This window comes from Sceloporus occidentalis, unplaced genomic scaffold (genome assembly GCF_023333645.1).
Source record: "Sceloporus occidentalis isolate IW3139 unplaced genomic scaffold, rSceOcc1.0.p SCAF_2, whole genome shotgun sequence".
Classification (NCBI taxonomy): Eukaryota; Metazoa; Chordata; class Lepidosauria; order Squamata; family Phrynosomatidae; genus Sceloporus; species Sceloporus occidentalis.
In genome coordinates, this window is record NW_028316982.1 from 33,249,806 (window position 1) to 33,277,522 (window position 27,717).

Genomic DNA, 27,717 nt, shown 5'->3' on the forward strand with positions numbered 1-27,717 from the left:
TGCTGTTTTTTAGCTTTGTACTTCAGGATGCCAGTCTAAACACTGTTTCCTATTTCCTATCTAACATCAGTCAGGAATGTATGATGGGTGATGTTTTAAGGAAAGAAGGCTCACTAGTAGTGTCATCCCATATAGTTGGAACACCCATTGGTTTCTAAGTTGTTCTTAGTTTCCAAGCCTGGTGCATTTGGAAATATACATTTTTATAAGAAAAATAACACATTTTATGGTATATTCTTCAGATAAAAAGCCTGTCTTTCAGCCTCAACTAACTAATTGCAGGCAGCTCTGAAGCAAATCCTTTAAGAGTTTAACTGATATTAAAAGTGGATGCATCTACAAATGGATGCTAACATACGCTGAGAAAATAAGATGGTCTTAATCACAGAGCAAGGATACATTTTAGTGACACCTGCTGGCAGATAAACTTATTGCCTAAGTTATCCAGGACTGCTGTTCTGGCATAAATACATGTGGTTTTATTTTTTACTGTGAACAATGACAGACTGACAAGCCACTGAAACATTCATTCCTGATATTCTAACTGTAAATTCTGTATTGTAACACGCACTGCCATTTGAGTTGTATTTACCTTGCAATAAGATGTAGCCTAAGTTTCCTGCCTCGTAATATGCCCCATGAGCTTCATTTTCAATTTTTTAATTGTTATGTTAAACTAGCATCTCTCTGCCAAATGCTTTTTCAGTAGAAGATTCTATATTTAAAAAATGATGTTCAAAGCAAAGCAGTAATGCTATACAAATAACTGTTCAAATATGCAGTATTTGAATTTGCTTACTGGACTGCTTGATTAAAACCTGGAATAGTTCCATGTCTAACACACTCCTTTGTAAAACTTCTTTTCTTTTCTCTTTCAGTCTTGGTCTTTGTAATGGGCAAAGAAGGGGTCCATGGAGGCGGATTGAATAAGAAGGCATACTCAATGGCAAAATACTTGAGAGACTCTGGGTTTTAGTTGCTAGGCAGACTGTTAAGTATTAGGGAAAATTGCTATTAAACTTTCCTGGCAGCAAGCTACATTGTGGAAACTTTATTAGCAATGCAGGGTGATGGGGTATGAACCTGTGTCTCCTTTGTATCCCTCTGTTGGTGGGGAAAGGTGTTATTCTTTCTTTAATTCTGTTCATCCTTGTTTCCTTGTGTACTCCAGCATTGGTTATGGTCATGGGAAAGGGAAGGTGCCCGTGGAGGGACACTCAACAAGAAAGCTAATGAACTGGCTTTATACCTGAGGAGGTCTGATATCTAAGCAGCCTCTCCCCATAGCAAATGTCTTCATTACCACCTCCTGTGTTCACAGTAATATCACCCTATAGATGGCGGTTTATTTACACATCTTTTCCCTGCTGTCATGGCTCCAGTTACCCTTTTGTTTTCATATTAATCACTGTTGTGTCCATATTCTGTATCTGGCACCATCTATTGCAACACAAAGATGATATGCATGATACTCTGAAGCCTTGGGGAAGAATCATGCCAGGTCTGGGCTTTGCTTTGTCTTAGCAATTAATGTGACATTGAGAACTTAACCAATTTAAATTAAATTAAACAAGGTGCCGATTGTACAATCCAGATTGATCAATGTCTCTTCAGCACTTTGAGCATTAACACAGCTCATTAGTCTTCCTTTTGTAGAGCATGGTTGGGAGGGAAAATGTGCATGCATATCTACTCTCCTCCCCCTTATCCTCATTTCATCCATTCTCTCACACACACTTTTTTTTGCTTCCATCTTCTATCTATATATAAATTTTTTAAATACAGTGCCTGGTTTGTTTAACCAATTTGCCGCTTGAAAGCTGTTAAAAGTGTTGCTCTAGTTTTGTTGTTGCTCTTCTGTGTAGACTTGCAAAACTCTTCATGGTGTCTGAAGCACATCCTGCTTTTAAAAGGGTAACTGCAAAACTATAAAAAGGTGCCGATGCACTTTCCCCCTCACCTTACCACCACCACCACCATCATCTTGAATGACTCCCCAGGGACATTCCATCACCGCAATAGCTCAGGCACATTACTTTTTTTGCCAGCTCCTGTTCTGTAGTTGAACTGTAAAAAGGCTGCCACCATGGACTTCAGATAACCCAGTGTAACCATCTGGAGTGTGTCCGGTTTCATTTTTTTCATAGGACCAATTTTGATTTGCAGCTTGGGTTTTACATGAAACTACAGTGTCACTATTGACAAACTACCACCTTCAGTTATACAGATAGCCTAGACTGATTGTTGGTCTGTCAAATCATTAATTGGGAAATAAGACATGCTGCTTTGATATCAGTGTATATTTTGAAGGTTGGTAGTTGAAAGATAAAACAGTCTAAATAAATACCATTTCAGAGCTAATCTTCATTTGGCCTGTCATGCCGTTGCTGCAGAAATTGTGGAGTAAACTGCCTTGTGCACTAGTCATTTGAAACACATGTAACCAAACTGTCAGTTTGAGCACGGTACTAACTTGTATGTCCATTTTAAAAGAGAACTGCAGAACTCTGTATACAAAACAGAAAATGGGAGATGGTCTTGGTTGGAATAACTGAGTTGGCTGTCTTGTGATAAAATTTTAATGTGTATTCTGTGCCATACTAATGTTTAAAAAAATGGAACTGTTGCTATTGTGAGATGGATTTTAACTGACAAGAATGGCTTCTTCTGAATGGCACTACTTTAGGGACACTAGTATTTGCTTCTATTGTTCGGGCCTTGTGGATAATGTACAGACTTAAAACAAATTCTTGTTGCTGATTTGTCCATTTATTTCCCTGCACTTTGTTACATCCGGGATACAGTCTAACTCATCTGATTCAATATGCATTTCAAAAAATGCCATAACTATTAAACACCTTGTTTACAGACAGATGAAATAAATCTATTCCAACCAAATGAAATATGTGTTATTGTATTATGTGTATCATTGTCCTCCCTCCCTCCCTCACCCCCCTTTTTTGTATCAAGACTTATAGTACTGTGTGGTGACTTGACTGTGATAGTAATAGATATAGTAACTTTGTTTACTTGGGCCATGGCTTGTAATACTTCATAGCAGTTAATTGAATTAGGAGAGGTACTCTGAGGGGGAAATTGAGTGTGGCTCTTTATAGGGTTCAAAGGTATAAAGACTAGCACATGGGAAGTGAAAGTATTTCACTTAATGTTAATAACATGTGAGATATTCTTAAGACTTAAATTCTGCATATCAGGGACAGTACTCTGAATATACTGTTAATATTATACAAAATAAATAAATAAAAATCAATAAAATCCAGTGTTCTTAACCTTTTCTTTACCAGGGACCTTCTTTAAATATCTTTTGTTGCCACAGACCACCAAGATTTAAAGTAATACTTGAATACTGAACCATGGACTAATATTACTTGTAACTTTTAACTAATTAACGAGAAGCCTGGTGCTATATTTCACTTAGTTTTTGCAGGGGTTGCCACTGCTGTGCCATCCATTAAACCATTCCTCAGAAGATGTGGGGAAAGACTTTGGTTCCACCAGTTTGCAGCTGGAGCAGACTGAACAGCAACATGCAGGCCTTTGCCTTGGCTTCTGTCATATGGTCTCACCATTGTCGCTCACCTGTTCAGCCCGCTTCCTCCTCATGGTCTTTGCCTAACCCCTTTTCACCCCTCCACTGCATGTCCAACAGTAGGTAAACATTTATTTGCTTGGCTTTTTCGGGTGGATGGAGAGGGGATTTGCAGTTCCTTCTTACTTAGAGCAGGTTGAGAGCGCCGTGGCCATTGTTCCCCCCCCCCCCCCAAAGTACCAGGGTGGTAGCACTGCAGTTGGAAACCCCTCATAAATGAGGAAGTGAACAACAAAGTGCCTGATACAGTGAGGATTAAATAGGGGAGAGGAGGACAGCCTTCACTGAAGGAAAGTGGAACACACCAGCCTCTTGCATCTGCCTTCAAAATGGTGGAGTTCCTTCACAAAGCAGAAGTGGGCTTGTTGCCACCTCTGCTTCTGGCCTTCACCATTTTTAATAGGGACTTACAAGGTTCACCTCATGTTTCCAGTCTCTGCAGCCCTCAAGTTTCTACTATGGCAGTGGTGGCAGCTTTGTCAGGCAAAGGCATAACCTCTTGGGCTTCACTATTGGGGGAGGCACCATGAAGAGTGTATGTGTGGACCAGACAAACATCTCTACCTCCCTCCTGTCACCTAAAGCATACACTCCCCCCTCTCCTTCTTGCTTGCTCTCACCCTTCCCTCTATCCGGTTTCTGAACAAATAGTTCTCTCTCTCTTTCACACACACCCCTAGCATTTTTGCTGCCACATCTGCCATGGCTAGCACCTCACATGCAATTAGAACAAGACAGAAGGGAGGAGAAACAGTCACTCCCTTCCCTCTATTCCCACCTCCCCATTCCTCACACTTGAAAGTTTGTGAACAACCCCATCACAAGCCACTATTTTGTACTACATGATGAGATTCATAGGCGGGATACAAACCGCCATATAGTACGTATTCTATACGTACTAGGGTTAGGAAGGGGCGGTGCTTCCGCACCCCCCTAACCCTAGTACGTATAGAATATGTACAACATGGCGGCGCCCCTTCCACATGGGGGCCGCCATGTTTACGTACTGGACGCATAGCGTCCAGACGTGTCGCGGCGCCTATGACATCGCAAATGCGCCAGCGGCGCCTCGCGACGTCATAAAGGCGCCGTGAAAAGAAGCTCCGAAATGGAGCTTCTTTTTTGCTCTGCGCGGGAGCCGCGCGGTTTGGCTGCTGCAGCTCCTGCGTGGAGCAAATGGCGCCGGCGGGAGACCGTCGCAAAGCGGCGGTCGGTATCCCGCCATTGTTTCTCCACTGTCCACTCCATACTACTTGAGCCAGGAGCCCCTCTGCACCCACTGTGTGTTCCAATTTTTGGCAGCAGTGCCACCAGTCCGCACCTTTCTTCAAGCCTTTGCGAACCCACTATGAGGATATCACAGCCCTCCCTGGGGTCTGTGGACCACGGGTTAAGAACTGCTGTTGTAGGCAACAGTGTTTCTTGAAACAGCTGTCTAGGAAAGTAATGCCTTTATTGAATTCTTTTATAGAAGGGTAAAATTATAGATTTAACATTCTTTCTAGCTGTGACTAGACAAAACATGTTTAAACTTGCTTTCCTTTTCAGCACAAAATACTTGTGAAATCTACTTCTGAAGAGCCTTCTCCCTTACCGACCAAGAGCCAGTAGATCGTATTTGGAAGGGAACAAAAGAGTGGTACATTAATTTATTAGGGATGTAGTGGGGTGGCTTAGCAATTAAGATGCCAATTCTGATGACTGAAAATCGAAAAGTTGGCAGTTTGAGGCCTGAGTGCTGCATGTAGGGGTGAACTAGTCCCAGCTTCTGCCAGTCTAGCAGCTCGAAAGCATACAAATGTAAGTAGATAGATAGGTACCACTTCAGTGGGAAGGTAACAGTGTTTGGTGCAGTCATGCTGACTTAGTAACAGAGGTGAGCATAGGCCCCCTACAATCAGTTACGACTAGACATTCATGTCAAGGCACTACCTTTAACTTAATTTATTATGGTACAATGCTGCATTAATGCAATGCAACACTCAGAAATTGTAGCTGAGGCTTTTTCTCAGGACAGAGGAGCACCTGAAGGCAATTTACTATCAGCAAGTGCTAAATTATAAGTCTTGGTACCATAGCCTTCTCTTTTCATCTCACTCTCCTGCATAATTGCTTATGGTTGTATTTTATCCATGGTGACTTAATCAGCTTAGCAAAACATGCCTATGGTCTGGAACTGCTTTATAATACATGGAAAGGCTGGTCCAAAAAGGTTTGCACAGTTGAATATCCTTGGAAATGTCCATATGAACTGGTGTCTTGTGTGAGTGTGAAGAATTTATTTGGTTGGCACTTAACTGATTAAACTTGCTTGTAAATAATGTATAGCCAAAAACACCCACCCACCCACCTTTTCTTTTGATGTACACATGTGTTGTAACAGGTATTCCCTCCAGAGTGAGAAATGGGGGAGACAGCAGGAGGATTTCTCAAAATACTGCTTGCCTCATGTTTATGTGCATCTGCATTTGTGTCTCTAATCAGGGCACCTTTTCAGTTAACATGCAGAGCAGTCCTACTGTGGTTGGAACTGGGAGAGCCATAGAGAAAAAGCCCTGCTGGGTTTGTAATAGCCAAGGTATAAGGTGGGGGATGTCTTTTTAACATGATTTTTATCACCAGTTTTTCCTTTCTGTTTCCCCTCTGATTAGCTATGTATCTGCCTTTCAATACATTTCTTAGCTCTTAACTGCCCACAGAGCAACTGTATCAGCAGACCTTTCCACTACTAGTTGGGAGGCTCTCCAGTCAGCCAACTCTTCATCACAGGAATAAAAATGAGCCGTTGCTATTCTTGTTTGAAATCTGCCTGTTTTTTCAAGAGATGATAACTTAAATAAAGGACATTTAACAATCCGTTCCACACTGTATATGAAATTTAACTTGAACAACATCTTCCAAATAGAAAAACAAACATACATGAACATGGGTTTGTTTTATCCATCAGTAGCTTTGAAGTATTGAAGAATAAGAGGTTCCTTTCCTCTTAGTTGAAGGTTTGATCTTAGAAGGAACAGAACTTAAATCCTTGTCCAGTTTTTGTCAATATCAGTATTGATGTGCTGACCTATTAAGTTTTGCCAGCTGATAGGTCCGGTAGGGGTACCCTACTTCCTGTGGGAGCTACCCATTTGGTCTGCCAGCTTTCTCCTAGTCCTTTTTTCCCAACCAGTAATCAGACAATACATCTCCTTCCATGCTGCACTGAGACTTCTAAAAAGTTTTCCTTGACACTTGTGGAGGGTTGGTGTATATATGCATAAATAGGATCTGCTCAGCGCCGAAAGTGAATACCAGGGGAAGGGGAAGGGGTCATTGTCTGTTCAGCTAAGGCTCTGTATATGCTTGCCTGGAACTGGACTAAATTAGGTTCCCCACACATACATGGCACAGATTCTAGCCACTACATTATAACATCCACTAGGTGTTTTTCACACTGGCTGTTTGTTCTTATGGTGAACAATAATGGCTGGTATCTGTAACAAGCCTGTCTACATTTTTTAAAATAGTTCTAAAGTGGTATATTTTATACAAAATTTTCATTAATCTTTTGTATCTTTGCAGATGCAAGCTGCTGAGAAGTTCATTTTTTATATATCAACTGCAGACTTCCATAACTATTGTCATTCATAGAATTTAATTAGAAAGTGTAATTTGTAAGTGTAAATTTACAGCGCTTTTATAAATAAAGGTTAATAATAATATTAACAATTTGTATCTATAATACCTTTAACCAAGGTTTCTTACAGTTTTAAGAAAGATCTGAAATTAGATTTAAGTCTGATATTTATAAATATACTATTGATTTTTATTAACTTTGATTACCAGTCTTGATTGAAATGTGGGGGGAGCTGCACATTCAGGCAATAGGTCAAACAGTGTATTTTGACTCTGGTGACCAGGCTTTGAATCTTTCCTTAGCCATGGGAACCCAGGCAAGTCACACTCTTTCAGCCTCAGAGGGAGGCAAAACCCATTCTGAATAAATCTTGCCAAAAAAACCCAGCAATAGGTTCACCTTAGGGTCATCATAAGTCAGAAACAACTTGAAGACACACAACTGCTGAAACTAGAAGCAGGTGGTCTCAAACTTGATGTGCAAGCTCAACGGGTTTCAGCAAGAGTGACTGTGTGCCCGCCCAGGCTATAGCAGTGTACCTATTTATTTGGAAATAAGACCTGTTGAGTCGAAGGCTTTCATGGCCAGCATCCATAGGTTTTTGTGGGTTTTTTGGTCTATGTGGCCATGTTCTAGCCACAGATGCTGGGGAAACATCAGGACTAAACTGCTAGAACATAGCTACATAGCCTGAAAAACCCACAAAAACTAAAGACCTGTTGAACTTAGGAGGACTGAATTATGTGCATATACACAGAATTGCACTAAGTACTTCAATATTTAACACTAGCAGAACTGGGGCTTTCTCTTTCTTGTCCTGGTGCAGACTTCTGTGGTGTGAAAACCTGCTCTATGAGATTTCCCATTTTTAATATACACAAAGGGAGGGAGGAGGGCTCATAGAATATGGCAAAATCAGGCAAAACTTCACAATTGAGTCCTGGTCATATAGCAACTGTAAGCACAATATGTATTCAGAAGTATGAGGAAGTTGACCATTTGTATGAACAGGCATTAAGAACTTGCTTTCACAGTTACTCATGGTATTGCTGCAACAACAATACTGAGATTACCATTTCTTAAAGTCTTCTACTAACTGTAGCTGTAATCTTTAATATACTGTTTTTCTTGTTTTCTGTCACTCACCAGCAACAAGTCTGTACCAGTGAGTCATTAATTCTCTGTGGGGAATGGAGGACCTTCAGAAGATGTCCTTCTCCCTTGCAGGAAAATAGATGCTTCTCTTTTTATCATGTTGGCATGGCAGGTTTCTGCTCTGTAGATCCTACAGGATGTATTTACTTCTATTTTAATAAACTGAAGTTAAGTGTGCCTTATATGTATGCTGTTATTCCATCCTTTTCTCTCAGTATAAAACAATACACTTTCACCTAGCTTGTTCCTTACATCCCTTGTAATCTGAAAGTTGTTCACTTCTAATGATTTTATTCCATCATACTGTACAAATACCTTTGTACAATTTGCTATCATCTCCCATGTCTTTATTTTAGAATACAGGTAGGCATTTGTAAACCTCCCAAGTGGTGTTGAACTCTAGCCCACATCACTATGTTGGCTAAGGCAGATGGGAGTTGCTGTCCAAAAGCATCAGGAAGGTCACAACTGCATGTGTGTCTGCCGTCAAGACACTTGTCAGGTCATAGTGACCTCATTAGTTCCATAGGATTTTCTTAGGCGAGGAATACTCAAGAGGTGGTTTTGCCTCTGAAATAAAGCTTACAGCACCCAGTACTCCTGTTTAAATGTGAGCTATCTTAACATAAGGTAGTTTTAGTTAAGATGCCATGTCTTACGTCAGTGTTTAGAACTGTATGGAATTACAGTACTGCTGTTCTGACATTTAGATATGCATTCTTTAAAAAATAAAATAAAAGACTTTCAAGCTTGGGTGTCACCAGTTTGATAATAACTCCCAACCCTCTTTCTGTCTGATTCCAAGAAAGCTGTCTTTGCGCTAAACCACTATCTGCTGTGCAGGGAATATTGGAGGTTAATCCAGACAAGACAGACAAGTCAGTCAAAAAGCATAAAAGCCAATGACAGATGGGATTACACTCCTAAAATTTCAAGTTTGTACCTTGGGCTTAGCCCTGAGTTTGGAGGTCCAGGTCTCAGCTGTGTCCAGAAGTGTGTTTACAAAGTTAAAGCTAGTGCACTAGCCAGACTAGTTCCTGGAGATGTCTATCTATTTGTAGTTGTTGTATGCCTTCAAGTTGTTTCTGATTTATGGTGGTCCTAAAGTTATCATGTGGTTTTCTAGTAAAGTTTTTTCAAAAGGGATTTGCCATTGCCATCCACATCTCATTTTAATTACTGTAACACACTGCATTAAGTCCAAACCACTATCGCCAGACTGCTCACAAGGACTATAGGGAAAATGTAATAATCCAACATAGTATAGTGGTTTCAGCATTGGAATAGGACACTGGGAGATCAGGCTTCAAATCCTCGCTCAGCCATGGAAACCTAAGTGACCTTAGGAAAATCACACTAAGTGTGTGATTTTGAACAAATTCTGCAAGAAAATCTCATTACAGATTTGCCTTAGGGTCACCGTAAGTCAGAAATGACTCGAAAGCATACAACATCAAGCTCCCTGCTGAAACATCTTCATTGGCCAATAGTTTGCTTCTGCACATAATTCAAAGTGTTGGTTATGATGTATAAAGTCTTATATGGCTTAGATCCAGCCTAGCTGAAAGACTACCTCTTGATAAAAGAATCTGACCAAGTTTTAAGATCCCCAGGGCAGGGCTCTCACTAAGTTTCACCACTAATGATACAGTTGGTGATGATAGGAGAAAGTCTTCTCAGTGGCTGTCCCCAGGCTATGGAATTCCCTTCTACAGTAGAGGCTAGGTTGGCCCTCCCTTGGCTTTATTTTCACTGGCAGGCAAAGGCCTCCTTATTTACTCAAGCCTTTGATTGTTATCTGTCCATTGCAGAACATCTTTTAATTGGGATGTACTCTCTCTCTCTCTCTCTGTATATATATTATCAGAAAGGCAAGATAATAAATTTTAAAAAGTTTGAATCTTGGTCAGGGCTTGGAACATCGCTTAAAATAATTTATTTCTATATATATTTTTAAAAAATAGTATTAATTTATAGTCAATAATACATTTTACTTAATGTGTTTCTTGAAACCTTTTTAAAAACACGCTTACATTTTGAAATCCCCCAAATAGTAATTATATGGGCATAATTCAATAACAAGGCTGTTCACAAGCTTTTTATGCCCCAATTTCCATCTTGTCCTTGGTCTAGCTGGAATTTTAAAGCTTCATTGGCATTATTGGAAGGAAGGCATTGGTGAAGGAAGTAAAAAAATAGTGCTGAATTGTAGCAGCATATTTGCAGTAAACTGCAATAAAGCTTGAGCTGAGAAAGAATGGAACTTACAAGAAAAGGGGACACTGGTGAAAATAAAAAATAATCCTTGCAAGCATTTTGGAAGTGGTTTTGAAGGAGTGTCTAGAAAGTTCAATTTTGTTTATGTAAGGATTACCTGATTCGGTGTGTCATTTCACATGTACATACTTTGCATAGGAACTGATCTCTATTCTTTCCCTGTTATTTCTGCGTCTGGTACCAGGAATGCATCTACTTCAGTAACTAAAGTATACCTGTATTTTGGGACCAATGAGTAAGCACTGGCATTGGTAACACTGTTATTTAAAAAAAAACAACAATGTTACAGATAAGGTTGTTACTTGAAACACATTGCTATCATCTTTACCCGAATTTCTTCCAATCCTTTGTATCTTCTCATGCTGTATGAACAATACAGACAACCTCTTCAGGGAAAATGGTCATTCAATTCCCCCCTTCTCTTATTGTCACACTATCAAACTTTCTTTATAATTCACTAATTGACAAAATAACAGCTAGGTGTTAAAATGTCTTGATACTTCTGTTCTTCACCTTTTTGTGGTATCATCTGACATGTTATGTAGAATTTTCAACAGGTTCTTTTAGTGGCAAAAGGAGCATGCTTAGTTAAACCCTCAACATATCATTACCGTTTCACATAAAAAAGGGCTTCTCAAGCTTGACGATTTGCTATCTGATTGTGTTTTCATGGAATGTGATTTCAGTGCCAAAGCAAATGGAACAACTGTCCAATACGTACACTTCCTCAGTTTTATACACTGCGGTTTATTAATGATTTAGCAACTGATTTATTTGGGAGAGATATTGTTGGTTAGGTGAAAAGCTACCTACCAATGGGCCCATACAGATAGGCCAAAATAAAGCTGCTTTGGGTCTCTTTGGAAGTATGCTGTTTAAAGGATGGATGCGTCCTAAGAGGCCAGAAGCTGTACCAAAGGTGTGGTCCAATCCTTAGGACTGTAGTGTGGCTTTAGCATGGCTTCTGGCCTCTTAGGACGCATGCATCATTTAAACAGCATACTTCCAAAGTGACCCGAAGGAGCTTTATTTTGGCCTGTCTGTATGGGCCCACTGCTTTGGGAAGGGCTGGGTGAGGCTCAGACATTCAAGCCCCTAGACTGTAGAAAGGCCAGCAGCTTAGAGGGAAGAATTTGATCATCTCTACGTCAGCGTTGGCTGTTCTTCATATAAACAGAACTATTGTTCTTTAAAAAATAAACTGCTAAATTGTCCACTATGGAATTATTATTAAACAACTGTTGCTATAGAATTTTCATGTACAAAATATATCACATATATAAAATGTGAGCGAGAAAAAGGAAGAGATCTAATAAATTTAAAAGAATAGGCTTCCTTTTTTTAGCATTCTGGAATTCACAAATGCCAAATAATATTATCATGTAACTTATGAATGTAGATAGGAATACAACTTATCTTAACTACAAGTATATTTCAGACTTACTTTTTTAGTGGTAATATCCTCAGTGTTCTCTTAATTGAGTATTGTATTTATAAAACAGTATATAAAAACTGAATGTAGAATGTATGCATAAACAAACTGTGGAGAAAGACATCAAAGTATCAGTCAACTGGAACTTGAGAAAACCTATTTTGGAGTACTTCTGCCTACATGTCAGTTAATGGTGGGGAAGCATTCTCATAGCGTCTTTTGTTTCCTTTTGTCCTGTTGAAATACTGCTGAAAGGTCAGGATCAAGGAGAGCATAGATAAGTTACTTTTTTGATTAAAAATCCCAATAACCTCTAGCCAGGTCACTGGCCATGATAGCTGCATCATTCTGTGAATGGTACTTCAGAAAGTAGCCTTTTAAAGCTGGGTGATCATGAAATGGGCTGCTACCTTTAATAAGTTGAATCAGTTTTTTTTAATTTAACATGATTGTGCATTTTTTTTCACATGTAGTAATAAAATTGCTATTAAAGTGGAAAACATGTTTATTAACATTCTTTCAAACTTTCCTGTACAAGGCCATATAAAAACATTTCTGCAGTTTGATTATACAGAAGTGTGGTTACTTTCTACATAGTTACAACTGTATATAATTTAGCTTGTCCATGATATACTGTAAGTAGAATCCTGTTAAGATATTTATAAGCTTTCATTTTCAATTCCAATACTTAGTTTGATTTCTCTATGTGCATAGTTATAGCAGAATAATGCACCTTCAAATGCTCTGTTTAGAGGTATTATCTTCTTTGTGAATCAACAGCATACACAAAAGTCAGTGTTTCTACATGTGATGTGGCTTGATGATGCCTTTCTGCATTGGTCCCCATCCTTTCAATAAATACGGTGAATTACTATTAGGAAAATGTTTCAGTGAATACATTGTTATCCTGATTATTTTCCTCGCAAGATGTTTAAGCCTAAATGATGTCAGAATGTCATCTACCTGTTCCTGCAAGCACAATACATAAGGGAAAAGGTAGACAAATTGCTTCTCTACAGAGATCAAAGCTCCTCTTTGCCTCTTCTGCTGGAGATGCTCTTGACAAATGAGTATTAAACAGGCCTACCTTATTCTTTCAATGGTATCTGCTGTTCCAGCAAAAGCCCTCACAATTACACACCAATACTTTTGACTGTGTCTGTAGGGTAGTACTTACCATACATATTAATAAATAATTTTGTCAATATAACCTCTGCCTACCTACACAGTGTAAGCAGGAACAAATATTTAATTATTTTGCTAAACTCCATTTTTACAAGATGCTCAAGGAGCATCTCTGGGTGCATTATCTCTAGTGATGGGGCTACCCCTTGTTACATATTTTATTATCATTGTGGAGTCCAGTTAAAATGTTTGCCTGCAAAAAACAGAATGAACAACAACAACAATGGAAACCTGCAATGAGAGTAAACTATACAGAACACTATATGAGCAGCTGCTTGTGCTGAAGCAACAGGAGAGTCACATTGCACTTCCCCTTATGTACATGTACATAAGAGTGGAGCTCTCTGGCCAGGGAGTTCATGTCACATGACTCATTCCAAAGTTCAAACAGTATTTGCCACTCTGTAATCCGGTCCATCATTGGGCTGTAATTGGACAACTACACTCTCTTCAGTCACTCCATTTTCTGCATCACTACTGTCAATGTCTTCGTTGTCATCATCATCATCATCCTCTTCATAGTCTGAAGACTCTGTCATGTTTGGATGGGAATAAGACTCTGACAGTGCTCCAAATGACTGGGTGCTAACAGAAGCGAGTGGCCTAAGCAAAGGGGTGTTCTCAGAGACTTCGTTCTCTTCCTGGCTACTGTCTGTTTCAGAATCTGAATCGCCCTGTGAAGGAACCACTTTCTGTTTACAGACCGGACATGTTTTCTTGGTTTTTGTCAGCCAGGGATCCACACATTTGCAGTGGTATGCTGTTCAAAAAAGCAAAGAATTACTTCAATGCAAGCAGACCGGGAAGGGAGGATGCAGGTGTTGGGAGAGGGATGTTTTTAATGTACACTGGTACCCCGGGATACGAACGCGCCGCGATACGAAAATCCCGGGATACGAAAAAAAAAACTTTAATTAATTATTTCCGGGTTACGAAGGTTTACCCGGGTTGCGAAAAAAAGCCGGCGCTATTTTAAATGGAGCCGCGGCGGAGCCGCGGCTTTTCCCCATTAGCGCCTATGGGGATTCGGCTAACGAAAGTCCCCCGGGTTACGAAAATGGCGCCGGAACGAATTAATTTCGTAACCCGGGGGACGAGTGTATATGCATAAAAATAGCAGACAACACCTGCAAATAAACTTATCAGTACTTTAGCAGGTTGTTCAGTGAAGGCAATTTTTTCTTCAAATCATAAATATTATTTGTAGTAGAATTTTTAAAAACAATAACAAACAGCTACTTTCTTAAACATTATTCTCAAGAACAAAATAGCAGTAATTGAAACGCTAACTCGTGTATCATTTGAGAGAGCCAAATGATGAAACAAATTTTCTTTCACATCATAAATATTTGTAGTATTAGATTTTTAAAAACCCCAGCAGGTATTTACTTAAGCATTACTCTCAAGAGCAGAATAGCAGCCACTGGAATATTCATGCATCACTTCAGAGGTGCCAAATGCTAAAGTAGTCAAGGACCTTGAATTGCTTTGATACATTCACTTGACTGGAGATTGGAAATATATTTACTTCCTTATTGAAAGTTTCTAAAAAGTAGCTGAATCGATCACCGAGAGCAACTTCATTACAAGCAACACCTGTTTGCAGCTGCAATCAAAGCATTAACATAATGTGGATTACCTTAAACCAGATACAGGACACACCTTTCCAGATTACCACAAGCAGGAAGAAAATCATGTATTTGGATGTGTCTCTACTATACTGCACACAAGACTCTTTGCACAGAGATGCCTAGCACAGTGAGATTCAAACCTTTTACCCTTCAGACCTCCCTTTCGGACCCACCTACATGTGAATATTGCACACACACACACACACCAATGTACTGTAGTATATGAATAAAAATATTTTTGTTTATTTAGTGTGCATATTTTCATTTGCACATATTTTCATTCACACATTCATTCACACAGAGTGGCAAATACAGTATTCATATTTTAACATTTTAGAAGGAACTATTCAAATTAGAACAAATTATTTTATTTACGTAAATTCGATATTTAACTCAATGCATGTGTGAATATATCACACCAAAAAAAAAAAAAAAGTTTGGAAAGAGGAGGAACCACCAGGGCCTTGCCCCCGCCCGGGGGGGGGGGGGGTCCCGACCCACATTTGAAGACCACTGGCCTAGCTTTTTTGGAAGCATAACAAGTTCCCTTGTTGCATCAGACCAAAGACTATCTAGCCCAGCCATCCTGCTACCAGTAATGACATGTAACCCACCTGATACTGGACTATAGCTCCCAGCAGCCCTAGCCAGCTATAGTGAGGCATGATGGCAGTTTAAATCCAACATCTGAGATGCCACAAGTTGTTCACCCTTGGTCTGTGCTTACCACAGCACAAACAGGTCTTGGTGTTGTCTTTGTAAACTGATAACTGGTAGCAAAATGAATACTGCTTCTGATGATGGAAGTTCTATTCAACCATTACTAATGATAGCCACTACTATATCTTATGTTCCACTGACAAGTGATTTGATACAGGAAAGTAGTCAGTACATGCATGGCCTGACTTTGCATTCAGCAGTGATACAAGTCCCATGAAACTAGCACCTGCTCATTTGAAAGGTTTATTTGTTGCCAGAGATTATACTGTGCAAGATCTCATGATACATTAGTTACCTCATAATATATTTTATACCAATAACAAAAGCTGAATTTAGTAGCAAGGAAATTTAAGAATACAATCTCACAGGTGCATTTTAGCACTAAAAGTACAGTTACTTACCATGAGAACACGGAAGGATTCTGAGCTTGTCCCCATCTTCATATTCATCCAGACAAATGGCACAAACATCATACTCATCCCCTAGAAGAATTTTTGAATAAAAGTTGGATTACCAAAGTAAAAGCTACAGTGTGAGATGGAATAAGGGCATTGCAAAGGGGGGGGGGGAGAGGGTGGATGCTCTTAAGCTGTTTTGGTATCTAAGCCAATTTAAATGATGTACTATCATTTGTTTTTTGCTTTTCATGCTATGTCTTATGTTTTCTTCCATACATTCAAGATATTAATAGTGCCCCCCCCCAAAGTTATTATCACAGGTGCATAACTGGAATATTTAAAATATATTTGCAAATGATACTAAATGCAGGTTCATTTCATGAACTGCAACCCCAAGAACATCTGGAGCACTACATGTTCCCCACTTCTACTGTTGAGAAAACTGAAGACATGGCAAAGTTAACAGGCAAGGTAATATAGAACCATCTTAACCATTTGTTGTTAATATAGTTGGCTCTTCATATACACAGATTCAACCATCCATAAGTTGAAAATATTCAAAAAATGTATGAATCCCCCAAAACAAACCTTGATATTACCATTTTATATAAGGGATACCATTTTACTATGCCACTGTATATAATGGGACTTGAGCAGCACAGGGTTTAGTATTCATGGGGAGTCCTGCAACCAAACCCCAATGGATACCAAGGGTCCACTGTAATTTTATAGTGACAGCAAGAAGTGTATTAAAACATGGCATTGGCTTTAGATCAAGCTTTACACACAGTTGACTGGGGAAGCAGACTTGCCTCCACCCACCAATACTTCCAGTCCTCTGGAATTAAGCTACAGTGTGAAGGCAGGGGTGGTGACAGGATAACTGCAAACTGGGTGAAGACACCATCTGTGAACACAGCCTTTCTATCCATGGAAGGCAAACTGCATTTTATATTAATAGACAATGGACTGAATCCAAAGATACTGAAGTTTATAAAAATTGGGAATATGAGAATGAAAATATTGATGACAATTTATGTACACACTTTGACATTTTAAGAGATTGATTTCATCAATTAAATGAGTCTCCTGTAAGTATGGACTTGGGCTGCAAAATTAGTGCAGTTTGACACTGCTTTAACCATCATTCTATGGGATCCTCGGATTTGTAGTTTGTTGTGGCACCAGAGATCTCTGACAGAAAAGCCTAAATATCTCACAAAACTACACATCTCAGAATTCCACAGCACTGAGCCATGACAGTTAAGGCGGTGCAAACTGCATTAATTTTGCAGTATAGAATCTCTCCCAGCTTTGTCCACCTGGGTTCTCTGTACAGCAGCAGGCAAGGCCTGGGGAGCAGGGAAGTGGAGTGGCAGTGGTCTATCAGGATTCAATCTCCCTTACCAGGTGCCTTGTCCCACAGACTACAGGGTATGTGTGTGCTTTTTTGAAGGTGGGTGGCCAGGACAGAATAGGTATCTTCTTGGTGTATCACCCACCTGGCTGCTCAACAGCCTCCCTCCCTGAGCTGACTCAATTGGTCTTGGAAGTGGTGTTGACAGTTCCCTTGGCTTGTTGTACTGGGGGACTTCAACATCTATGCAGAGACTGCATAGCAGCCCAGCACTTCATATCCGCTGTGACAACCATAGGTCTGTCCCAAATAATATCTGGTGCCACCCATGTTGCAGGACACACTCTGGACCTCTTTTTCTGTTTAGGGCAAGATGACAGTAATCTAAGTGTGGAGGAGCTCTCTGTAAGTCCCTTGTCATGACTGATCACTACCTGGTAGGGTTTAGATTTACTTGGACTCAAGACCCTCTGCAGGGGTGGGGTGGGGTCGATTAAGATGGTCAGGAGACTGCTGCACCTCTCGGCACCTTTCGGTACCATCGACCATGGTATCCTTCTGAGTTGCCTCTCTGGGATGGGACTTTGGGGCACTTTTATGCAGTGGGTCCAGCCTTTCTTAGATGGACGAATTCAGAACCTAGTGTTGGGAGACACCTGTTCGACTCCTTGGCTGCTGGCCCGTGGAGTCTCACAGGGCTCCGTTTTGTCCCCCACATTATTTAACATTTAAATGAAAATGCTGGGAGAGGTCATCCAGAGCTTTGGGGCATGGTGTCACCAGTTGCAGATGACATACGACTCTATCTCTCCTTTCCATTTGATTGCATAGGTGCTCCTTGTCAGTCGTAAGGCAGATCAGGGAATAGGGACTTTGCCTGTGCTGGATGGGGTTACAGTCCCCCTGAAATCTCAGACTTGCAGTTTGGGTGTCTTTCCGAACTTGGATGCCCAGGTTTCAGCAGTGGCCAGGAGTGTGTTTACACAGTTTTAACTAGTGTGCCAGCTGCTGCGCCCATTCCTTGAGATGTCAAATCTGGCTATGGTGATACGTGCCTTGATTACATCCTGTTTGGATTACTGCAATGCACTCTATGTGGGACTGCTCTTGGAAACCGTTTGGAAACTTCAGCGGGTTCAAAACGCCACAGCCAGAATGCTGACCACAGCCAGTTATAGGGAACACGTAACTCCCTTGTTGAAAGAGCTTCATTGGCTACTGGTTCATTTCCAGGCACAATTCAAAGATGATTTGAAGAGCTGCATCTCTTAATATGAATCTGCCAGAACACTAAGATTTTTGGGGGGAAGGCTTTTTCTTAGTTCTACCACCACTGCAGGCTTGCTTGATGAGGACATGAGACATAACCTTCTTGGTGGCTCCTCCCACCTTCTGGAACATGGGAGGCTAAGCTGGATCCCTCCCTGCTTTCCTTTCACTGGCAGGCTTTTTAAAACATGAAAGGGGGGCTTTTATATGGGGTATGTGCTTTAGTTATGTTTTTAACTTTTGCATGTTTTTTATTTTAATTTTGTACTGTTTTAACTGGATTATTTTAATTGTTTTTAAATTTATGTTGTAAAGTTTTTAAAGTGTTTTATCTTGTGAACCAACTTCAGTCCCTTTTGGGGAGAAAGGTGGCATAAAAATGGAACAAATAATAAATTAATGAATAGATGCAGCCTAAGTCTAGATCCAATCCTAATAAATCAAACACTGCACATATGTTTCAATGAATTTCAGCTCACTGCACCAGAGTCAGGCGTATACCACAGTTGTAACTACCACTGCCCCCCCCCCCCCCATTCCATATTTGGATTGTGGCATCCAATGCTTTAAAACGAAATAGACAGGTTTGTACAGGAGATTATAGAAATTACTATGTAAAGTTAGGGGCTGTATAGACTGGCGTGATGCTGTGCACCACAGCACACAGCGTACAGCTTCATGGTGCTCCTCTACATGATGCATTGCCAAAGAAACACAAAAAAGCTCCTTTTTGTGCTGTGGAAAGCAGAGATCAGGGCAGCTGCAGGCCGCCAATTATGGGTGGTCTGTTGAGCCCTTTAGTTACTGTAATTAATTTGATGCAGGATGCCCTTTCCTTTTCTGAAATGCTTGGGGCCAGATATGTTTTGAATTTCAGAGTTCTTCTGATTTTGGAGTATTTGCATATGAGATAAGTGGATCCAAGACTACTAGACTAAGGACCCAGTACAGACCGCTGGTTTGAAGCAGCCTGGGGCCAATTCTAGGGTTCTGAAGTGTGCACCACCCACATGCTCCAGAACCCTAGCACGTATGGATGGTGCTATCTTTATACATATACGGCATGTACATTCATGATGCAAGCACTGTGCAGTGTCTGCACTTCCGGGCGCCACTCTTCTGTCATGGATGTGTCACAGCGCGCCAATGGCATACTGATGACGGTGTCCGTGCACACCAAAAAAACTCGGGTTTTCCAGGTTCTTTTTGGTCTGGAGGGACGCTGCGCAGTTTGGCTGCTGCGGCATCCCTGCGGAGGAAAACCGGATGCCTGCAGCCCGGACTTTCAAGGAGGTATGTACTGGGTCTAAAGCTGTCATATTTTGGCCGCCTCATAAGAAGGCATGACTCATTGGAGAAAACAATAATGCTAGGAAAAGTGGAGGAAAGCAGAAAGGGAGGAAGGCTGCATACTAGATAGATGGACTGTATAAAAGAGATCATGGGTATGCATTTGCAGGACCTGAGCAGAGCAGTGGACGACAGGTAATTTTGGAGATGTCTCATCTACAGGGTCGCCACAGGTCAAGTTTGACTCAAGGGTGGATAATGACAACAAAATGAAATATACATATACATATCTTGTTGATGGGACCCAAGTGTAAACATAAAATTCATTTATGTTTTGTATATACCTTATACACATAGCCTGAAGATTATTTTATGCACAATATTTTTTAATAATTTGGTACATGTTTTTTCATGGGTACAATGTGTGTGTAAATTGAACCATCAGAGAGCAAAGGTGTAACTCTCAGCTACCCATGTGGACAATTCTGGATTTTGACATATTTCAGAATTTGGAAAAGGGGTAATCAACTGCTATTCTGCTTTGGTTATCAAGCAGGGTTACTTTGACTAAACTCTAATCCATATTGGGGGGGGGGGATATATTTTTCTGCAGGTGCAACATCTTTTGGGAGCAGAACCTCTTTCCACCACAGCTACCTGTATACCCATAAAATCTGAGAAACCCTCAAACTAACCTCCAGGCAATGTGGAGGGCTGCAGGAGGCCTGGGGAGAAGACTTGCTATAGCAATGTTGAATGTCAGTTATTTTAGCAAAATTTATCTGTCCTGTCAATCGTCTAGAGAACAGAAGTGCCTCAGATAACAATGATACTGTTGAAATAAAATTACAACTCCATTGGTGAGCCATTTGAGGAGCTATACTACACTGTGCAGCCAGACAGATGGGCTAATAAAGCACAGTAATTAGATCAGGAACAATCCCATTTGAAAGAATAAGTTAATTTATAAATACCTAGTAAATAGCAGAACTGTACTTACATTACTTAATAATAATGCAAATGCTATCCATGTCACTGCTCTTTCTTGTTGATATCTTATATATAACTGCCACAAAGATGGAGTGAACTGTACTCACCAGCATCGTTATTTAACATAAAAGATAAAGTGTAATATTATCTACCAGGACTCCATCAGATAAATATTGTAATACCACTATATTCTCAAATAAAATAAGAGATTTTCTATTCGGCATCTGCAAGTCTAAGGAAAATGCTTGAGTTTCAACCATTGCTGTTTATGATCTGTTTATTACTGCCAGATGCAAAGCCAATAGGCTATGGCTATGGAATAATAGGGCACCAGAGACTTACTTTCAAACACCCACAAAAGAAAACTACTACCTATTAACTACAAGCTCTATAAAATTCTGTACGAGTATCATAACAGGTCAAAACTAGCAATCACTTTAAATGTAAAACTCTAGTTCAGTTATCAACCAGATCAAATCATCTTCTACTCCTCTTGGTTCTAGAATATATCATTTCCAACATGATAGTTGAGTTTCACAAATAAAATGAGACCCTTTTGTAATCTTTAATACAGGCTAGGCATAATGTGGATTCATGAGCTGCTTATCTTCACAGTAATTTTTGCAGCCCCCAAGCCCTTTCAAATCTTTCCCCCACTCTCAAGATAGCCACTGTAGTAGTGGTTGTCTGTTAACATTCAATAAATTCTGTACACACCTTCAAAGGTTGAAAAAAAAGTAAAGGTAGTCCCTTGACATGAATGTCTGGTCGTAACTGACTCTAGGGAGGGGTGCTCATCTCTATTACTAAGCCAAAGAGCTAGCGTTGTCTAAAGATTACTCTGGTGGTCATGTGGCCAGCATGACTGCACTGAATGCTGTTACCTTTCCACTGAAGTGCTACCTATTTATCTATTTGCATTTGCATACTTTCTAACTGCTAGGATGGCAGAAGCTGGGACTTGTGACAGGAGCTCACCCCATCATGGGCCTCAAACTGTCAACCTTCCAATCCTCCAATCGTCAGAACTGGCGTTTTAACCACTAAGCATTGCATCAAAGGTCAAAAACACCCCTGAAAGCCATCTGGAAGCACTAGTAGATTGTAAAGTAGATGTGTGTCTTTTTTTTCTGGGGAGAAACAGCACTTATGGAAGGCTTCCAGGAGTCCTATTAGCCACTGAAAAAAGCACATGAGGTGCATGGCACTTATTTTATTGCTATAATATTCAAGATCAAAAAAGCTTCATTGCTTCCATCACAACAATTTTGGTGAGAGCAGGCTGGTGTGACCCACGATGAGTTAGGGGCAGAGATTGGCCCCTGGACCTAGAAGTTACTTATTTCTGCTTTAAACAGCATACTGTTTTAAATCACAGCCCCACTTTTTCCAGGGCTCTTAAACAGAGACACAGTTGTCCAATGGAATCCAGACCATGCTTCAACTCCAAATTTAGAAGATGGATTCAAATAGCAGCTTCAGGCAATTGATAGTATGACTGTGCAAATGTCATTACATTATTCTACATCCAACTCTTACTTTGAGAGAACCATGGTAATACAATATTTACTGTTGTAAACTCTAAGAATGAACAGATATTTTCTTTAGCACCAATGCTTCTTAAGCTATCTGATGTGGCGGATTCATGCTGGAGGACCTACAAATGCCTAGAGAAGTGTTTTCTCTAGGATCTTCTACCTTCTCCAGCACAACTCTGTGGTCAGCTTCTGGCAGAATTGTGCTGGAGGACCTAGAAATTCCTAGAGAGAACATATCAATCAAATGCGCAATCAATCAAGTCAAAGCCACAGATGTGGAGGGCCAACCATATGGGCATATGCTTATAATATGGAGAGAACAATAATAGGGAACATGGCCCTATACAAACTGGCCCGAAAGGCCAGCCTGTGGGCGGAATCAGGGCGCAGCACCCTGATGACAAATGCCAACTCCGCCCCAGGGCGCGATGATGCCACATGCCGTTCCAGATAGCACACGGCATCATGGCGCACCCCAGCGCTATATCCAGATGATGCAGCACCGAAGAGGCGTCATACAGCCATGGTGCTGCAGGTATGGCACTCTCTAAAGGGTGCAAAAAGGAGCCGCTTTTTGCAGCTCCTTTTTGTGACCTCCAAAGGCTGGACTGGGACCACAGCATGAGGTTGCCACCGCCCCAATCCGACCAGGAAAGAAGGGCATCCTGTTGCCCCTCAGGAGCAGTCTGTAGAGCCCCCATATGCCTTTATGAAGCGACTCTTAGAAAAGCAGCATTTAAAGCTTTAGAGCTTGAGCATTTTGTTATGGCAAGTGACATTTTGTTGAATCTGTTGGACAGATTTTCTGTTTGCCCCACTAACTTTCTATGTTAATATTTTACTATTAATATACATGGACTGATATCATTACAGTGTGGTATTATGCTGTCATTGCAGGAAAAGTATTATAGTGTGACAGTAGGCAGTATAAACAGTGCTACTCAAAGTGGTAATCTGGTGTTAGCTCTTGAGCCATCACTGCCCGTCTCTGGAGAGTTTATATATATATAAAAAAAGAAACAAGTGTAGCCAGTGGGCTCAGATATGGTACTGGTTCCAGACATAGTGAGGGTGGAGAATTGCCATTCTATGATCAATTTGTGGCAGATGTTCACCACAGAGTTACATTGGAGGACCTGGAGATTCCTAGAGAGGTGTTCTCTCAAGTAAAAAAAAGTGTTTTTTATTTGCGGTTTTTCCATATTCATAGGGGTCCTTCACCCCTAACCCCAGGGAATATGGTCAGACCACTGTATACTAATTCTGTCTTACAACAGGATAAAGCATCATTCAAATGTGTTTTTACATTAATGTTTTTTCATTATGTTCATAATCCAAAAGCACTGTTCCTGCCCTAAATACTAAAGACCAACATTCATATTTAAAAGTGGATCATACAAATTATTTAGCATTCAATATTCTTAGATGACATAAAGATAGGAAGGAGGAGCGTAGTTAGCTAAAAACACAGAAGAGAGAGTCAACATTTAAAGTATCAGAATATCTGATCCAAACTGATCGATGAGCCAAGGCTGAGCGGAAGAGGGCACCTAGGAGAACAAAAATGGTGTCATGCTCTCCTCCCAGAACATGGACATGGTTTCTGATTCAGGGACAGAAGTGGCAGACCTGCGACTGAAGGGGTGGACATGCTGGGACCAGCCTCTGGACAGAGCCCTCCCTCCACGGCCAACTGTCATCATCCAGCCTGGGGGGAGTGAGGGGGCGGGTCCAACACCATCGGGCCTGCCCTGAAGAGACAGAGCCCTCCCTCCACGGCCAACTGTCATCGTCCAGCCTGGAGAGAGTGAAGGGGTGGGTAGGGGCTAATTTTGTATTGCAACTTTTACTGTACACCGCTATGATCATTGCGGAATAGCGGTCTATAAATAAAACATTATTATTATTATTATTAAACTAATTATATGAAATTAAAGAAGATAAATGTAAAATCATGCATATAGGTACCAAATAAATAAAAGTGAAACAAATAGAAAGAGACTGCTTTGACAGCAATATATATGCAAAGTGTCTACATGTCCAAAAGGAAGACAAGCTGAATGCCAGTCAGCACTGTATGTGGCTGCAGTAAATCTAACACATTTTAGGTTGTAATAACTGGCACAGTATCCTGATGAGGGGAGGTAACTGTTTTGTTCAAATCTCCATTGGTCAAAATGAATTTGGAGCCCTATTTTGCTTTGGGTACTGCAAGATGGACTTTGGATACTACAAGACTTAATCTGAAACATATTCACTGTGAAGTGTCTGGACACCAGGTTCTAGGATGAATGGATGAGAGAGAGATATATCTAGTTCAGAGAACAGCAGTGTTAAAACATTCCAGATACTGTCAGGTATTAGATGGACCAGAATCATTCTCTAAATGCTCCAGAGTACAGAACTCCCAGAATATAAATTGCAAGCAGAAGCACGTTTCAACTAGACATTAGGAAAAACTTCCTAATTTTATAAATTGTTTCACTGTAGGACACACTACCTTGGGTGGTGATAGGCTCTCCTTCACCAAAGGTATGCAAGCCATCTGGACAGCCATCTGATAAAGATGCTGTAGTCTCCTGCATTGCAAATCCTGCACTGAAGGGACAGGGATTACACTGTAAGTCTTCCAAGATCCCTTCCAACTGTATGATTTGATTTATTAATCAGGAGCACTATAGAACGAAGAAACACCAGTATAGATTTATGCAAGAGTCCATACAATCTCTTGGGAACCTTTCTATATTGCTTTTCATTTAAAAAAAAGATTCAAAGTTGGTTTGTCTAAAAATTAAAACAATAAAATATGTTTTAAAAATTATTCAAAGCCAAGACAATCAGCAACTGATAAAATTAACTGTCAGAAAATATCTCAGTAAAATGACAGGAAACATCTAACACTGGGAGCCCACTTAATCCCAACGGCAAGCCCTTTCCATATGTTGGGCATTACAATAAAACAACCAAACATAGGCACGTTACAGATGCGCCTAAAGTACGTACCGTGTACGTACTAGGATTGCCCAGGGGCGTCTCTTCCAGACGCCCCCAACCCTAGTATGCACATGGTACGTACAAAATGGCAGCACCCATTCTAGATGGGCACTGCCATTAGGACGTCACGAACGCGATGCCTCCAAATGGAGTGGCGCGGACGTGACGTCCTCGTGCCACACGAGGGCGCCTGGTGCGCCCTTTTCGCAGCCCCGGAAAGAGCTCCAAAACGGAGCTCCTTCTAGGATTTGCATCACTGGCGCAGCCTTTAGACGGCTGCGCCAGCGACACAAGGCAGAAAGGGGCTGAGCAGCCCCTCTCTCCTCCCTGCCGCTGTCGGGTGTCCTTGGGGCATGAAGCCCCAAGGACACCCCTTTCCAGGCTGCAGGAAAGCAGCCTTTTGCCGCTTCCCCACGGCCTGGAAAGTGACAGATTGGGGCCTCAGAGGCTGCTGCTGTGGCAGCTGAGGCCCCGATCCGGTGGGGAAAGGGCCGGATACAGGCCGCCCCAAACGGGCGGTCTGTAACGTGCCATAGAAAACCAAGAAGGCTTAGTTTTAAACTGGAAACAGGATTTAACAGGAAGCACCCAAATCTTTGGACTCGTCTTGAATTCGAAGAACAACATCATGTTATCACCAAAAGAAAGGCCCAATTCTCACTACTGGAACATAGGTGCATGAGCATTTTCTTCCAGAAAAGCTGCTCCTTATGCCAAATGCAAGCAGCCCTCTGTGCTACCAAGTGCAGCCAATAACATGTTGGCTGAGATTTAAAACAAATAAAAACTGAAGTTGAGGGTGGCAGGATCTTTTTTTCTAAAAAGTTTGACTGATGAATCTCATCTAAATTCAAAGAATGACACAAAGCTTGTAGGCAATCGGAAGGACTACAGTTGAAAGGAAATCCAAGAATGCTAAATACCACTGGAATCCTCTGGAACTGCTGCTGTATTTCTCATCCACATAGGTCCAGGGAAGCTCTAAAAGGGTTAATTCTTTAGTAACCAAAAGGCTAAAGCTGTTGTTACGGGTGCTAATGGATTTTGCATTAGTGCCCTGGGAAATCTTATCTTCCAACAAGGGCCATCAATCAAGCCATTTTGATTCCTCTCTTGACAAATCTGAAAAGAGCTAATTCTGAGCTAGATTCATCCATAGTGCTTGCTTCCCCATGTAGGCAATACCAGGAGTAACCCAGGATGGCTCTGTCTAGACGCCAACATACTCCTGACAATCCCTTTATTTAAAGGAGCTTTGAAGAATAATTAAACTGAAGTCATACTGTGCCCTATTTTCTCCCCAGTTCCAAACCACCATCACCACCACAGGTTTAGAGATTTCTTTTTCTTGGCCTTCCACTAGGAAATTTTCACACATTGTTTTACATGTAACATAGCTGACCTCGTTTTAACAACCTAGCCAGACTATAAGTGGAATGTTAATTTCTGTCTTAATGCTTCTGAATTAAAGCAGCTTAGAAAATCTAAAGACATTGTTTTCCAGAATAAGTAGACGCTATATTACAACTGAGGAGCATATCCAGCTGCACAGACAAAAAGTTCCCTTCTCTTGGGCTAAATTTGAAGTTAGGGAAGGGGGTATTTTTTACATCTTGGGAAGGGCAATAGCCTCATAACCATTCCATAAAATTATGTACACACACACATTTTTATTAGTCCCCCCTCTTCTGAACAAAAACTCTCCAAAGCAGCTAACAATAAAATAAAAGGTACCAGTGAAAAACAAACAACCAGATTATTTAAAACACAAAATTTGAAAAGCAGAGCCAGTGTGGGGTAGTGGTTTGAACACTGTACAATGAATACCCCTGCTCGGTGATGGAAACCCTTAGGATTGCCATAACTTCAAAATGACTTCAAGGCACACAACAACAACAAAGTTAAAAGGCAACTAAAAGAAAACCAAAGTGAAACAAAAACAATTAAAAAATCCCTTTCACAGCAACCGAGTCTAACTGCCAAAGGTGTGGCAAGCAGAAGAAAGATGCCAGGCAGGGCCCTTGCCCATTCTTCCCTAGACTGAGTTCTGCTGCCTATAAGAACCAACACAGACAATAGCATTGAGAGGCTTTAATAGGAAGTATGATCTACACAAGAGCTAGAGTGGTACAGTGGTTTAAGCATTGGACTATGGCTCTGGAGACCAAGGGTTTAAATCCCCACTCAGACAGGGAATCCTAATGGCTGACCTTGGGCAAGGCACATTCTCTCAGCCTCAAAGGAAGGTAACC

General features: G+C 40.9%; 2 protein-coding genes across 4 annotated transcripts in view; one reads left to right on the plus strand and one right to left on the minus strand.

Annotated features, from left to right (window-relative positions):
• The window catches only part of LOC149318127 (profilin-2), a 24,817-nt gene extending 3,701 nt beyond the window's left edge, over nucleotides 1-21,116 (plus strand). Inside the window, exon 3 of one of the 2 annotated variants that reach the window (XM_089509062.1) lies at nucleotides 20,557-21,116. In XM_089509062.1, the coding sequence (XP_089365188.1) occupies nucleotides 20,557-20,621 (65 nt within the window). In that variant the 3' untranslated portion in view covers nucleotides 20,622-21,116. Of the gene's footprint in view, nucleotides 1-878; nucleotides 2,475-20,556 lie in introns of those variants that run through there. The other variant, XM_089509061.1, reaches the window with a different exon arrangement.
• The window catches only part of RNF13 (ring finger protein 13), a 102,813-nt gene continuing 87,676 nt past the window's right edge, over nucleotides 12,581-27,717 (minus strand). For both annotated transcript variants that reach the window (XM_089509059.1, XM_089509060.1), the window contains exons 9-10: nucleotides 16,031-16,111; nucleotides 12,581-14,038 (exon numbers count right to left, since the gene is read on the minus strand). In XM_089509059.1, coding sequence (XP_089365185.1) covers nucleotides 13,662-14,038; nucleotides 16,031-16,111 — 458 coding nt within the window. In that variant the 3' untranslated portion in view covers nucleotides 12,581-13,661. The remainder of the gene's footprint in view (nucleotides 14,039-16,030; nucleotides 16,112-27,717) is intronic.